The sequence below is a fragment of the Lagenorhynchus albirostris genome, chromosome 4 (genome assembly GCF_949774975.1).
Source record: "Lagenorhynchus albirostris chromosome 4, mLagAlb1.1, whole genome shotgun sequence".
Lineage (NCBI taxonomy): Eukaryota > Metazoa > Chordata > Mammalia > Artiodactyla > Delphinidae > Lagenorhynchus > Lagenorhynchus albirostris.
The window spans coordinates 129,795,442-129,809,353 of NC_083098.1; the positions used below are offsets into that span (position 1 = coordinate 129,795,442).

A 13,912-nucleotide genomic window follows, 5' to 3' on the forward strand; every position below is an offset into this window, starting at 1 on the left:
CAGTCAAGATTACAGAACATTTCTATCACCCCAGAAAGTTCCCGTGTCCTCCTTCCCAATCATTCCAATCAAACGAAAAAGCTGAAGTTCTACAAGTATAGTCACTTGTTTCCTATTTTTTCTCTTTACACTCTGGCTTGGAGAATCTGTCCACTGCTACTGCTTCAGCTAACAACTATGCAAGGGTGGCTGCCTAGTCCTGGCCTCACTGAACACTGAATTTTTCTGCTCTTCAGCTGCTCACATCTTCTGAAGGCTGCTGCCTCAAACTTCACACCTATATTCAAAACTGATTCCTACACCAGCCACCTTAGTTTTGCTTACAGGCATTTTTCTGGCTCCAATGCTCAAAGCCTAAGAATCCTTTTTAAAATGCTTTCTTTCTTCTCTGTTTCACTAATAAACTTTAATGCTTCTTCCTCCTCTTTCCCTCATTCCTCTGCTCAGATCCAGCCCTCAAAGTGAGCTCACATATCACCTCTTTGACAGTAAGCTTTCCTCACGTGCTTTCCAAATGTGAACCTAAGGACTACTTTCTAGTAGATTTACTAGAACTTACTACACATTGCCCGATGACACCTGTTACTGTCTGTTTTTCTAATCCTAATTAATATTTTGTGCATTTGCAATCATCCAGGTTAACATGAGATTATGCACTGGGGCTCAATTCCTATTCAATGACTGGCTTGTCTAAAGTCACACAGCTAGTGAGCGGCACAGCAAAAACCAGAACAAGTGTTATTTCCCCACTGATGCAGATATATGTGAAGCTTAGCAACATGTTACCTCTTCATCCATCTAACTTTAGTTATCAATAACGGGAACAGTAAAAGAATAGACCTCACGTGCAAAGGTGCAAAACAACTATTGCTAATACATTATAGGCAATCAGTTATATTTACTTGAAAAGAAAGAATACATTCAGACTTCCTACCAGGCTTTCTTCTCAGATAATTTTAAGATTCTTTTTATAGGCAATACCATTCACTTTTGTTTGACTCAATAACAAAAAAACCAGCAATAGCTCTTATAGTGCAGCCAAGAACAAATTCTAGAGCCAGGGGAAGTTAATCTGACTCTTAGTACCATCATCTTTGAAATGGGGATAATAATAGTACCTACCTCACAGGTATGAGGATTAAATGAATCAATACTTTTGAAGTTCTTAAAACAGTGTCTAGCACTTAGTAAGTACAAAAGAATTTATTAAAAAGATACAAAAGAATATGATACTTCAGAGTTTATAAATTAGTTTCATGTAATTTATCTTTGATTACCACATCTATCCAGTAAAGTAGTTAGAGTGGGCATTATTCACATGAGCAACCTAAGAGGCAAATATTTTCAGTGGTGATTTTCCTAATGCCTCGTTAAGCACGTGGCAAAACCTGGGACTTGAAACCTGGATGTGTGACTCCAAATCCAACCCACTTTCTGCTTTGCCTTCCTGACTGAGGTAGTGCTTTAATCACTGAGAAGTAACAAGTGTGTACAATAAATACCTGTGTCTACCCACACAAACGTGCACATATTAGAGGATGAACATTTGATTCTCGTAGTGTTAACACTGTTGCAGTTAGCAGCTGTTCCCAAGGAGGAGAGAAAACAAGGTGAAGAGGTAAACAATTTAGAACTGAGGATGGCTGAAGATGAAAACGACTAGCTCAGTTATATTTCCATAGATGCTCACTTGCCATATTGCTCCATAGGATAAAGATTACTTTCAGTTTCCTCTAAGTGTGAGAGGATGAGTTTCCATGCTATGCTTTCAAGTTGATTATAAGGGCCCTCAGGGGCAGTGTGAAAAACAGGCTGTTCCGCCACATCACGGGCTCTCAAAGTGAAGGCTCCTCCATCCAAGCTATCTTTCTTATCACCGGCCTCAAGGCTCAAAGAGAGTGGCGAGTTTTCCCACTGGAGACTGAAACCACTCACCAATCTCCCCGGTGAATCACAAAAGGCTTGTTACTAAGGAAAAGCAAACTCTAGTTCTCGGCGCCACAGCTCCTGACCCAACTTGTGCACAAATACGACCACTCAGAACCTCTCTGGCCCACTCACTGTCCACCACCTGTACTAGAAAGTGCTACGGTTCTGCCTTGGGTAAACTGTCCGGCGAAACGAAGGGTCGGTAAGTGATAGTAAACGAGAGCGTAATAATATCAATAAACATTTACAGAGCGTTAAATACGTGGCAGATACCGTGCGAGGCACTTCATATGCATTATGCAATTTATCTCTCAGCCATCCCATGAGCTCCTATTACCTGGTTTTACAGATGAGAAAACGGTGGTTTACAGAACTTGCCCAAGGTCACACACTAGAAAGATGACCAGAAACAAGGGCTGCCGATCCCAAAGTCTGAGCTCGTCACCATTTCACCCAACCGCCTCAGAGACCTCCCAGCCAAGGGCACAAGAACGAAAGGCAGAAAACGGCTGCGGGTCACGCACGCCCTCTCTCCTTCCCTCAGGCGCGACTCGGGATTGGGGGCCGCGGTTACTTCCTTAGAAAGGCAGGGGAGCCTCGGACCAGGCGCACTTGCCCTGCAAAGCCCTCTGGAAGGCGACCGGGTCCAAGCGGTGCATTGCGTCCAGCCGCGCCAGGCGCACGGAGACGCCCCCGAATCTGTCAAGCTCGCCCCGCAGCTCGCCGGCTCCGGAGGTGGCGTCCCGAACGCAACCCGGGCCGCCCGAGGCCCCACGGGGCCCTGCAAAGAGCACTGCGCGGCGGGCCCGCGCCAACACCGCACGCCAGCGACCCCCTCTCAATAGCTGCGGCATCTCCGCACCGGCCCTCGTGGCCCACGCGGAAGCTTCCAAATCACGCGGCCAGGGAGTGACGGCGCTACCGTAAGTTTTAGAAGAGTGTCACTCACGCATTCTCAGAGTTGAGCAGGGGTCTGCAGCGCTAGGTAGAGGAGACGGCGAAGTCCGGTCGACCGGCTCCTCTCAAGAATTTGCCCAGCTCAAGGAAAGCGACAGAAACTTTCCCACCACTCCCCTTCCCTCCCCTGTTCCCCCCACCCCCACCTCAGTTTAATTCAACAGACATTTTGTTCAGGGATAGAGAAGGAGGCGGAGATACGAAAAAGTCCTGTTTTTCAGGAATTTATAATCTGAATGAGGGTTCCGTCCACCTAATCCGTCTTCTGTGGCGAAAGTCAGAACGTCTTCCACATCTTCAACGACAGCGGATTCTGAAGACGCTATGTTCTCCCACTCTTGCTGCGCTCCACTCAGGGGATTACGGCGCGGGACGGAGCCTCGCTGGTTTCTGCCCCGGAAGTTTTTCTCTCAGCGAAGCGCGCACGTTGAGCCGGCTTTGCCGCTGCTTCTCTCGGGCTGCCTTCCGATCATGTCGTCCAAGAAGAACAGAAAACGGTTGAACCAAAGCGCCGGGAATGGTTCGCCCTCGGCCTCCGCTGCTTCCTTTTCTGCCGGGGCCACAGTGGCGGCCGGGACTCTGGTGGTGATCAACTTCTTAGAAAAGGGTAAAGAGTTCTGAGAGGGAGACCCGAGGCCGAGAGGGCGCCGCCCGAGAGGACGAAAACCTAGCGATTCTGCCTTGAGGTGTAAAGGTTTTTAAAAAGTTGGGTGAGGCAGAGGTGTGCGAGAGGCACAGAAGTATGTAAGACACTCGAAGCCGCGCCTGCACTAGAGAAATTGGGCAGAAATGACTTAGTGGCTAAGTCAAGCTCTTTTGTAAATTGCTTTGAATTTCTAAATTGCGCTTGAAACGGTTTTGCCTTATTTAAGATTAACGGCGTATTTAACTGCGAAGTCGCTCGTCTCTAGCGAGAGTAGTATACCTATACTAAAAAACTGAAAGCCCAGTTCAGTACCGCTGTCGGTATTGTCCTTCCTAAGAGACGTTAATGTGCCTTTAAAACTGAAAGGTGGCTTTTTTCCTACTACACGGGTTCTGGTGTTTAATTAAACAGCTGTTAAGTGCGCACGGGTGCTAGCAGGAGCTTGGGTATTTCACGTATGTATCTCATTTATTCTGCGCAGATCTTTGGGAGATGGGTACTGTATTATTATGCTCATTTTACAGAGAAAGAAAAGTTAACGCTATTCCCCCCCACCCTTCCCCCCAGGTTACACAGGTCCTAACTAAATGGCAGAGGCTTTTTTTGAGTCCAGATGTACTTGATTCTAAAGCCATGGACCTAGATCACAGCAACCTTGACTTGGGAGAACGGATTTAAGTGAAAAGCATTGAGTTGGTAAAGCTTTTAGCAGGCGTGATGTTTTGTAGCTTTGAAAAAGGGATCAGATTAACCTAGTGGCAAGATTTTTATTTATGTCTAGTGCAGACCCTAAAGACAATCTTCCAGTTAACATAGTATTTTCAGGCTTTTTGGGGATCGGAGGACAACTTGTTCTGTTGGGCATATTCAGTCTCTTTTTCAACTGGATCCTTCCCATTGACATTTAAACCTACTGATTTCTCTTTCACTTTTTTTTTTTTTTTTTTTTTTTTTTTGCGGTGCGCGGGCCTCTCACTGTTGTGGCCTCTCTCGTTGCGGAGCACAGGCTCCGGACGCGCAGGCTCAGCGGCCATGGCTCACGGGCCCAGCCGCTCCACGGCATATGGGATCTTCCCGGACCGGGGCACGAACCCGTGTCCACTGCATCGGCAGGCGGACTCTCAACCACTGCGCCACCAGGGAAGCCCCTTCTCTTTCATCTTTAAACAAAAGCTCCACACTTCTTATCACCACCCTCCACTGCAAGACTTCTTAAAAGGAGGGGTCCCTGCCTCCTCATCTCTCACTTACTCCATAGCCTATTCCTATTTGACATCCACCTCATTATTCCATGGAAACTGCCTGTACCCTGGTCACTGATGATCTCCACGTTGGTAAATCCAATGGATGGTTTTTCATTACTTACTTTACTTGACCCCTCAGCAGCTTTTGGTATTGTCAGCCATTTCTATCTTCTTGAAACACTTTATTTCTTGACTTACGTGTCATCAAAATCAACGAGTTTTTCTCCTTCCCTTGGTTGGTACTTCATCAGTTCCCTTTGCAGGCTCACCCTCTTCCACCTAACCATCAGATGTAGATGTTCCTTATTTCTTAGTCCTAAACCCTCTTTTTCTCTCTATAAATCTTCTTTCTTTGGCAAGTTCATCCAGTGTCCAGCGTTTCCTTCCCATTTACCCTTATTATTTTCAGATTTGTATTTGTAATTTAGATTGTTCTGAGTCTTGATTTAATTGTCTTCTAGATCAATGCTTCTCAAACTCCATAGGGAAGGTTTAAAAATTTACAACACATCACAGATCAGCACTGTTGTAAAATATGATAAAAGTAAATTATTGGAAAAATAAGTTAAAAAAGAGAAATTTTTATTAGATTCAACAGATGTAAAATTACTCTGTCAAATTGCAATAAAAGCTTCTAAATGCATATTCTCATTTTTTCTACTTACTTCATCATGAACAGTATCAGATAGTTTGTGGACCACACTTTTTTTTTTAATTGAAATATAGTTGACGAACAGTATTAGTTTCAGGTGTAAGTCATAGTGATTCACTTTTAAATACATTAGGAAATGATCACCTTGATAAAGTCTAGTAACCAGCCGTCTGTCACCATCCACAGTTATTTCAGTATTGACTATATTCCTTATGCTGTACATTACTTCTCTGTGACTTATTTACTTTATAACTGGAAGTTTGTACCTCTTAATCGCCTTCCCCTGTGTGCCTCGCCCCCTCACCCTCCTCCCATCTAGCAAATATCCCTTTGTTCTTTGTATCTATGAGTCTGTTTCTGTTTGTTTTGTTTTTTAGATTCCACATATAAGTGAAATCATCTGATCCTGATCTTTCTCTGACTTATTTCACTTGGCATAATACCCTCTAGATCCATCCGTGTTGTTGCAAATGGGAAGATTTCATTCTTTTTTATGGCTGAGTAATATTTCATTGTAATATATGTGTATAAAAGTTATTTATGTATTTTGGATATTAACCCCTTATCAGATATATCATTTGCAGATATATTCTCTCATTCAGTAGGCTGTCTTTTTGTTTCGTTAATGGTTTCCTTCATTGTGCAAAAGCTTTTTAGTTTGATGTAGTCTCATTTATTTTTGCTTTTGTTGCCCTTGCCTCAGGAGACAGATCCAAAAAATACTGCTAAGACCAACTTCAAAGAGTTTACTGTATATATTTTTTCTAGGAGTTTTATGGTTTCAGGTCTTATATTTAAAGTCTTTAATCCATTTTGAGTTTATTTTGTACATGGTATAAGAAAGTGATCCAGTTTGATTCTTTTGCATGTAGCTGTCCAGTTTTCCCAACACCATTTATTGAAGAGGCTCTCTTTTGCCCATTATATATTCTCACCTCTTTTGTCATCAATTAATTTCCCCTATAGGAGTGGTTCATTTCTGAGCTCTCTATTCTGTTCCATTGATCTATGTGTCTGTTTTTGTGCCAGTACCATACTGTTCTAATTACTATAACTTTGCAGTATAGTTTGAAATCAGGGAGCATGCTACCTCCATCTTTGTTCTTTCTCAAGATTGCTGTGGCTATTCCAGTTCCATATGGATTTTAGGATCATTAGTTCTAGTTCTGTGGGAAATGCCATTAATATTTTGATAGGGATTGCATTGAATCTGTAGATTGCTTTAGGTGGTAGTATAGACATTTGAACAATATTGATTCTTCCAATCTGTGAGCACAGTATATCTTTCCATTTATTTGTGTCTTTAGTTTCTTTCATCAGAGTCTTACAGTTTTCCGAGTACAAGTCTTTCACCCTCTTGGTTAAATTTATTGGATGCAGTTGTAAATGGGATTGTTTTCTTAATTTGTGGTCCATACTTTGAATATAGCACTGTGCTATACCTCTTCTTTTGGACTTTTCAAAGATACTTCAGGACTGACTTCCTGAAGTCAGATTTCCTCCAACAAAACAAATGAGCTCTGTTCAGTCTTTCTCATTGTAGAATTCAGAAATCTAAGATTCCTTCATGACACCGCTCTCTTACATCTCACATTATCCAGTCCACCACCACGTCCTGTTTACTAAGTATTTCCCATGTTCCACTTCTGCACTCCCTTCCCACTGCTTCAACCTTAATCTCAGACACCATCCTCTCTCACCTGGACTACTACACTAGCTGCTCTCTTCCAATTCCTTTTCCACTCTGCAGACAGAATGATCTTTTAAAATAAAAATCCTGTCACGACCCTGCTTTTCACCACTAACTGGCCTCCAATTACTGTCAGATTAAAGACAAGGAGCTTGATAAAGCCCACTGCCCTGGGTGGTCTTGACCTTGCTTATGTGGTTCCTTGTTTCCCACCACTCTGCCTGTACTTTTCCCCTCAGATGGACAATGCTGTCTTTTGTCAAGGATGTCTGTACAAGCTCTTCTTTTTGCTGAGAATTGTCTTCCCCCTCCCGCTCTTCATTTAGTTAATTTTATTCTTCCTTCAGACCTGAATTTAAATATTCTTGGAGAAGCATTCTCTGATTCTTCCAAATTAGATCTGATCCTGCATCATAGCCTCTCTTAGGACTCTTAGTTTTTCTTTCATTGCATTAATCTTAGTTTAGAATTGTACAGTTATTTAGTGATTGTTTAATAACTCTCATTCTATTAAGTTATAAACTCCATGAGGCCAAGGACTGTGTCTGTTTTGTTCACCTTATTTCCCCAGTGCCTAGTGTAGTATCCTGCCATATAGTGGGCACATGGTAAATATTTGCTGAATGAACAAATGAAGGGTGGGTGGTTGTTTGAAATTACCTTTACTATCTCATTAGTTAATCTGGCACATAAGGTGCTCAGTAAGTGTGAAGTTAATTAATAGGAAGTAGATGTAGAGATATATTTTTAAAGTATTGAAGGAGTGAGGACTGGTGAAAATTGTGCGGGGGATAGCTTCCATAGATTTGGATGCTGTAAGCAGAGAATACAATGGAAATGTATTAGGAAGTAAAGCCAACAGATGGGAATTTGAACATGATCTCCACTGCTGATAGGGAGGAAATGGAGGTAGAGAAATGTGTGATGTTTCAAATCTTGGTGCAGGATAGGATGGAGGGAAGAGAGGAAGAAAACTTAGAATCTTGTCAGGGACTGAGTACCCCCCTCAAGGTAATTATCAAGAGGGAAGGGTAATTCATTGAGGTTTCCTTTATTAGGAAGAAAGAAGTGGCAGAAACTGAACATTATGAGGTTATCAAACAGGACGCTTTGCTCTTATTCCTGGGTAAACTGTGTAAGAGACCTGGTGCTCATAGGAAAGTTGAATTTCTTTTCAGCCTGTCATATTTTAAAAAATGCTTATTTTATGCTCAGTTCTGTTAATCTTAGCCCTGGGAGATGCTTTGTTTTTCTAGATTTGTTCATCTGATGACAGAGGGAAAATAAATGTGTTGGGGAAGTTACTTTGCAGTGGCAGAGAATGATGTAAATCAGACATACCTCATGGTTTTGCTTTTGTTGACTTAGTTCCTTTTTAATTACAAAAGATCTGTTTTTCTGATTATGAAAGAACACTAATACTAGTCAGAGCTCTGTGATTATGATATATGTGACTGTAAGTTTTATAATAAAGTTTATGTGAGAGGCATCATAAGCGTTACATGGATTTTGTGCTGAAAAGAAAAATATTGTATACTCATCTACTACATTCATTCATTCCATGCATATTTGTTATGCATCTGCTATATTTGATGCACTCCTAAGCGCTGGAGTTACAAAGATGAATATGACCCATTTCCTGTTACAAAGCAGTATATTGTTAAAGGAAAGTCAGATTGTAAAATAAATGAATATTGTGATAACTGCTAGTATCTGGCAACATAGGGTGCTGGGAGCATCAGAGGAGGGACAGCTAACCAAATGTGGAGCTTGAGGGAGTGTGTGGGCAGGGGTGGAGATGTTAGCATATCATTTTCAGAGGTTTTGAAACTGGACTGAATTCTGGGCCCCTTCTTTGGCCAAAAGTTGAAAGCTCTAATGGTCATTTGAGTCGGTGTGTGTTTGCCTAAGGAATAAGACTTGTGTTATTGTTATCCATGTGTTCCTGGGAATAGAAAGGAAGAATGTCTGGTTGCTATCCTGTGGGTGAGAAGTGGAAACATAACTTAATCCTCCAGAGCCAGATGATGTGTCATTTCCCCAGTTCAAGCCTCTGAGTACTAGTAGCCAACTCAACTTAGAATCTGTAATATGGAAAGTTCAGAATGCAAGTATGAAAAGCCCTACTGCAAGTATGTTCAGTTAGTAATGAAATTAGAGATTTTTTTTTTTAAATAATGAAAACCAATACCTACCCCATAAAACATCCTTTTTTAGTTAGCAGTCATATTGTCAGTGGATCCTCACAAAGGTTTGGTTTTAAGTCTGATTGCTAAAATAAGGAGGGTTGGGACAGTAGTCTCTCCAGGGTTTGTTAAGTGCATTCGTATGGTCATGTGGATAAAGGATTTTTATTTACTCCAAAAGAAAGCATGCTTTAACTTCAGTTACAAATAGTGCAAAAATAATTCTCTTTTCCTTCTTGGTAGACGACAAAGTTCCTAAAACATTCCAAAATTCCCTTGTTCAACTTGGACTCAACACCATGAAGTCTGCAAACATATGTATTGGTCGACCAGTGTTGCTTACCAGTTTGGATGGAAAGCAAGAGGTGAGAGTCCTTTTCATTTCCTTACTTTAGAAATATTTCAGATGTTTTTGATTTTAATTTTCAACACAAGCAGTAATAAATGAAAAGCTGTATCTTACAAGACCCTCACATCTATGTAAACTTTTCTTTCCTTTGATATCCTCTGAGTTGTAGGCCCTAAGTGCCATGATGTAGAAAGAAGCCTTTCCTCCAGAGGTAGTGACACACTACCAGCCCTATTTCTCCCAGTCTGTTAGTTGTATTTCTTCACAGAAATGTTATTTTGGGTCATCTGTTTTGTATGTAAATATTTGATTACCCTCCGTTTGTCCTGGCTACCATTCATCATACCTGAGACTCTAAGTCCAGAACCTTTCCTGGGTCATTTTGGCAGCTTAGCTTTCTTCCTCTGACTCTGCCATGTCTTCTGCTGCTGCTTCTTCAGTCAATGTTCTCTCATCCAGTGGGGTCCTCTCAAAATGTTTTGCAGTCTTATATCTGCTGATGGCTTGCCTCCCATTCCTTTCATTGTTCTGGGCTTATACTGTAAAACATCCTTTACTGTGTTTTGTGGAAGAGAGGACTATAAATGTGTGAGCTCAGCCTGTTATCCGGAGCTAGAAATCTTTGAGTTTCTCCCTTACGAAATCTTTGAGTTTCTCCCTTACCATTTAAGTCGGTTGAGAACCAGGTTCCCATGGAGCTCTTGTACTGGGTCACTCGCTGTTTCCTAGATGTAGTTTATGCTCCAGACTGAACTACCTTACAGTTAGCTTGCCTTCAGTATTTTTTCTCATTTTTCTCTTATCACCTGTTAATGCCTTTGTCTCTTTTCTTAAATCCACCTTTCAGCTCTTCCACCATTTTCACTGTGGTATTATTCCTAATCTTCACAAAAGAGATGTAATATTTATAAAAAAATAGGTTTTTTGTAACTGATGTCAAATCATAACTCCTTTGGGGTACGGACTGTGTTTTGCAGATCCATGTACTTGACTGTGCTTAGTTTTCTTCCTTATAAATGAATGATATTCTACAAATATTTATTATATTTTTGTTTCCTATGTTCTGGGCAGGTCTATACGGCCTGGCCTGTGGCAGGATTTCCTGGAGGCAAGGTTGGCCTGAGTGAAATGGCACAGAAGAATGTGGGTGTGAGGGTTGGTGATGCCATCCACGTCCAGCCTGTTTTGGGTGCTGTGCTGCAGGCTGAGGAAATGGACGTGGCACTCAGGTTTGGCTCTTTTCTTTGGTGACTGTCTGGATCAGTGCTGCCCAAATGAGTCACAAATGTGAACCACACATGTAATTTTTCATTTTCTAGTAGCCACATTTAAAAAGTGAAGAGAAAGAGAAAGTAATTGTAATGGTATGTTTTATTTAACCAGTATATGTAAAGTCTTATTTGAATTTATAATAACTACAAAAAACTATTAACAAGATTTTTCATTCTGTTTTTCAAACTGAGTCTTCAAAATCCAGTGTGTTATGTTACACTTGTAGCATATCTCAATTTAGGCTAGCCACATTTTTAGCACTTGATAGCCGCATGTGGTGAGTGGCTAGTGGCCTACTGTGTCAGACAGCACAAGCTAGATGGGTGCTATGTGATTTATGGACTATGGACTCTCTAATGTCCCGTGACTAGAATATACCCTGACATTTCAGGTGAGAGGAATTGTTGTTGATGGATATTTGACAGGTTTTTTTTTGTCTTGGTTTGCTTCTTGTCTTTTTTACAGTCGTAAAGACAGGAATAGATTACTGTGATTTGGCAAGAAACAAGTTTTAATTAAGACTGCTCAAGCGAAGTGTACCTGATTCTGTATTTTAACTCATTGATTATTCGGTCAAATAAAACAATTATATCTATCCAATTTTTAAATAGTCCCCCACCAAAGATGACAAATATGGTTAAAGTATATCACCCATCCTCTTGAATGTTCTGTATCTAATAGGATTTTTACTCAGTTTGCATATACAAGTCTTATCAAAATTTGTTTAAAAAAAAAAAATCTTGGGCTTCCCTGGTGGCGCAGTGGTTGAGAGTCCGCCTGCTGATGCAGGGGACAGGGGTTCGTGGCCCGGTCTGGGAAGATCCCACATGCCGCGGAGTGGCTAGGCCCGTGAGCCATGGCCGCTGAGCCTGCGCGTCCGGAGCCTGTGCTCCGCAACGGGAGAGGCCAGAACAGTGAGAGGCGTACCACAAAAAATAAAAAGTCTTTTAATACTTTAATATCATGTTTGTAAAAACTTGGGGAATTTTATATGCCAGAATCACAAAACATTTTTCAGTCATGACCTTGATTTTGAAAAGTTTTCTTCACTTTTCTACTTTTGTAGATCCCAAGCTTAAGCTTTGGTGTATTTTTTCTTTTAAAAACAGGAAAATGTCTTCAGTGCATTGAATAACAGTTTAACGAGCAACAAAATAAAAAGCCAGAAAGGAAAAGAGAACATATGTTGAGCGTCAGCTGTGTACTAGCACACACACCCACACTTTCCTCTTTTTCTTCTCTCATTTAGTCCTCTAAACATCCAGCAAGGTATCCATATTTATCCCTCTTTACAGATGAGGAAATGGGCTCAGTGAGGAGAAGTAACTTGCCCATTATTTTATGGTAATTTTTTAGTTAATTCAGGTTCAACAGGATTAATCTTCATACTGTTTTAAAACAGTGCTTTAGGTAGCAGCAATCAGTTGATTGGGTTTTTGATGATTATTAACAAATGTGACCTCTTGAGGGCGCAGCAGTCTTAGGTGATAATGATTACCTACTATAGAGGGACTGTATATGTTTTAAATGGAAACTTGGTTTTTTATTTTAAAGAACCTTATGTTTTAAACATGGCAGAAGAACTTAGACAAGAAACTTAATTTCCAATAAGAAGAATCAGTTATTTTAGTCTGCTGTTTAAATCCTTCCGTTGTATCTGAAAAAGTTTATTATCAATATTAATGTTAGAGCTCCTTCTAGTGGAAATGATTTTATCTGTGCTTTTTTAAAAGCAAAACTGATCGTTTTACATATTTGTACATATTTGCAAATATCTTCTCTTCAAAGTTTAATAAATAAAAGCAATTTAAGTAGTTTCAGAGTTCTTTAAACAAGTAAATTTAAGTATTTAAGGAAATATGTACAATCTTCTCTTTAGTTTATACACACAGTTGATTCATGAAATTTTCTCCTTGTTTTTCTCTCTTTCTTTTATATGAATACACAGTTGGTTCTCATTATTGGTGGTAGTTGTGTTCCATGACGTTGCCACAAATACTGAATTAGTGAATACTGAACTGTTGCTCCTAGGGAGGGTGTGTGTGTGTGTGTGTGTGTGTATGTATGTGTGTATTTATTTAACACATATAAATATGTGAAAATATATATCTTATGTAGATTATAATCTTAAGTCCTTGAAACAACTCATTCTGGTAGATTCTATTTTCTTTATTTTTCAAATGAGGAGAAGTGGCTCAGAAATATTAAGTGACTTGCCTGAGGCCACCCCATTAACAGATGCCAGAGTTAGGATGCAAACCCCCTCTGTGTGGTGCCAGAGCTGGACCTTTTCACGCCATACTGCACTGCTCCCTACCCTGCCCAGCTTCCATCCTCTGGTCACCTCTGAATGAGAGTTGAAACAATAGGCCTTTTTCAGCCTCAGCTGGGAAAGTATTGGGTTACAGTTTTTGCCTGCTCTGTGCTCATCCACAAATGACTGGCAAAGCTCTGCTAGTATTGATTTTGGGGTTATAAACACATTTTAGCAAGTAGGTGAATTTGCATACGGAATTTTCAAATAATGTAGTTTGGCTGTATTGATTTTGTTACTGATAAGGTGGTTGAGAGCAAGGCTTAGATTTGGACCAGATGCTCCTGCTAATATACCTTTTCCTGAGCTAAACCATTCTCCCTCTGTGATCTCTGGCAGAGCTCGCAACTGTAGGCTTCCTCTGCTGATATGGGCTGCTTACACACAGAGGAGGAGGGAAAACGCACATATTCTGAGAACTCTCTAAGAACGTGTTTCTTTACAAGTGTAATGATTTTTAGGCATGTTTCCTGTACTCAAACAAGCAATTTTCCTGGAAGACACAGTTTTTGGTCAGAAGAAGGCTTTTCCATTTTTTCTTAGGCATACCCTTTCTCTAGCATAAACTTGCACTGTACCATTACTGCGCTTTTTTTCTACCTCTTCAGATAACGTACTCTATAGGATTTAAATTTCCTTAAAGATAATTTATAAATTATACAAAGAGAATAAA

General features: G+C 40.7%; 2 protein-coding genes across 4 annotated transcripts in view; one reads left to right on the forward strand and one right to left on the reverse strand.

Moving 5' to 3' along the window:
- NUDT6 (nudix hydrolase 6) overlaps positions 1-2,919 on the reverse strand; it is a 41,241-nt gene extending 38,322 nt beyond the window's left edge. Inside the window, exon 1 of one of the 2 annotated variants that reach the window (XM_060148673.1) lies at positions 2,879-2,919. In XM_060148673.1, coding sequence (XP_060004656.1) covers positions 2,879-2,882 — 4 coding nt within the window. In that variant the 5' untranslated portion in view covers positions 2,883-2,919. Of the gene's footprint in view, positions 1-2,545; positions 2,812-2,878 lie in introns of those variants that run through there. The other variant, XM_060148670.1, reaches the window with a different exon arrangement.
- A 395-nt stretch (positions 2,920-3,314) lies between these two features.
- Positions 3,315-13,912, forward strand: part of AFG2A (AFG2 AAA ATPase homolog A) — a 338,551-nt gene continuing 327,953 nt past the window's right edge. For both annotated transcript variants that reach the window (XR_009540411.1, XM_060148678.1), the window contains exons 1-3: positions 3,315-3,493; positions 9,548-9,669; positions 10,725-10,882. Coding sequence is in view for 1 of the 2 variants with exons in the window: in XM_060148678.1 (XP_060004661.1) it covers positions 3,358-3,493; positions 9,548-9,669; positions 10,725-10,882 (416 nt within the window). In the remaining variant the exon portion in view is untranslated. The remainder of the gene's footprint in view (positions 3,494-9,547; positions 9,670-10,724; positions 10,883-13,912) is intronic.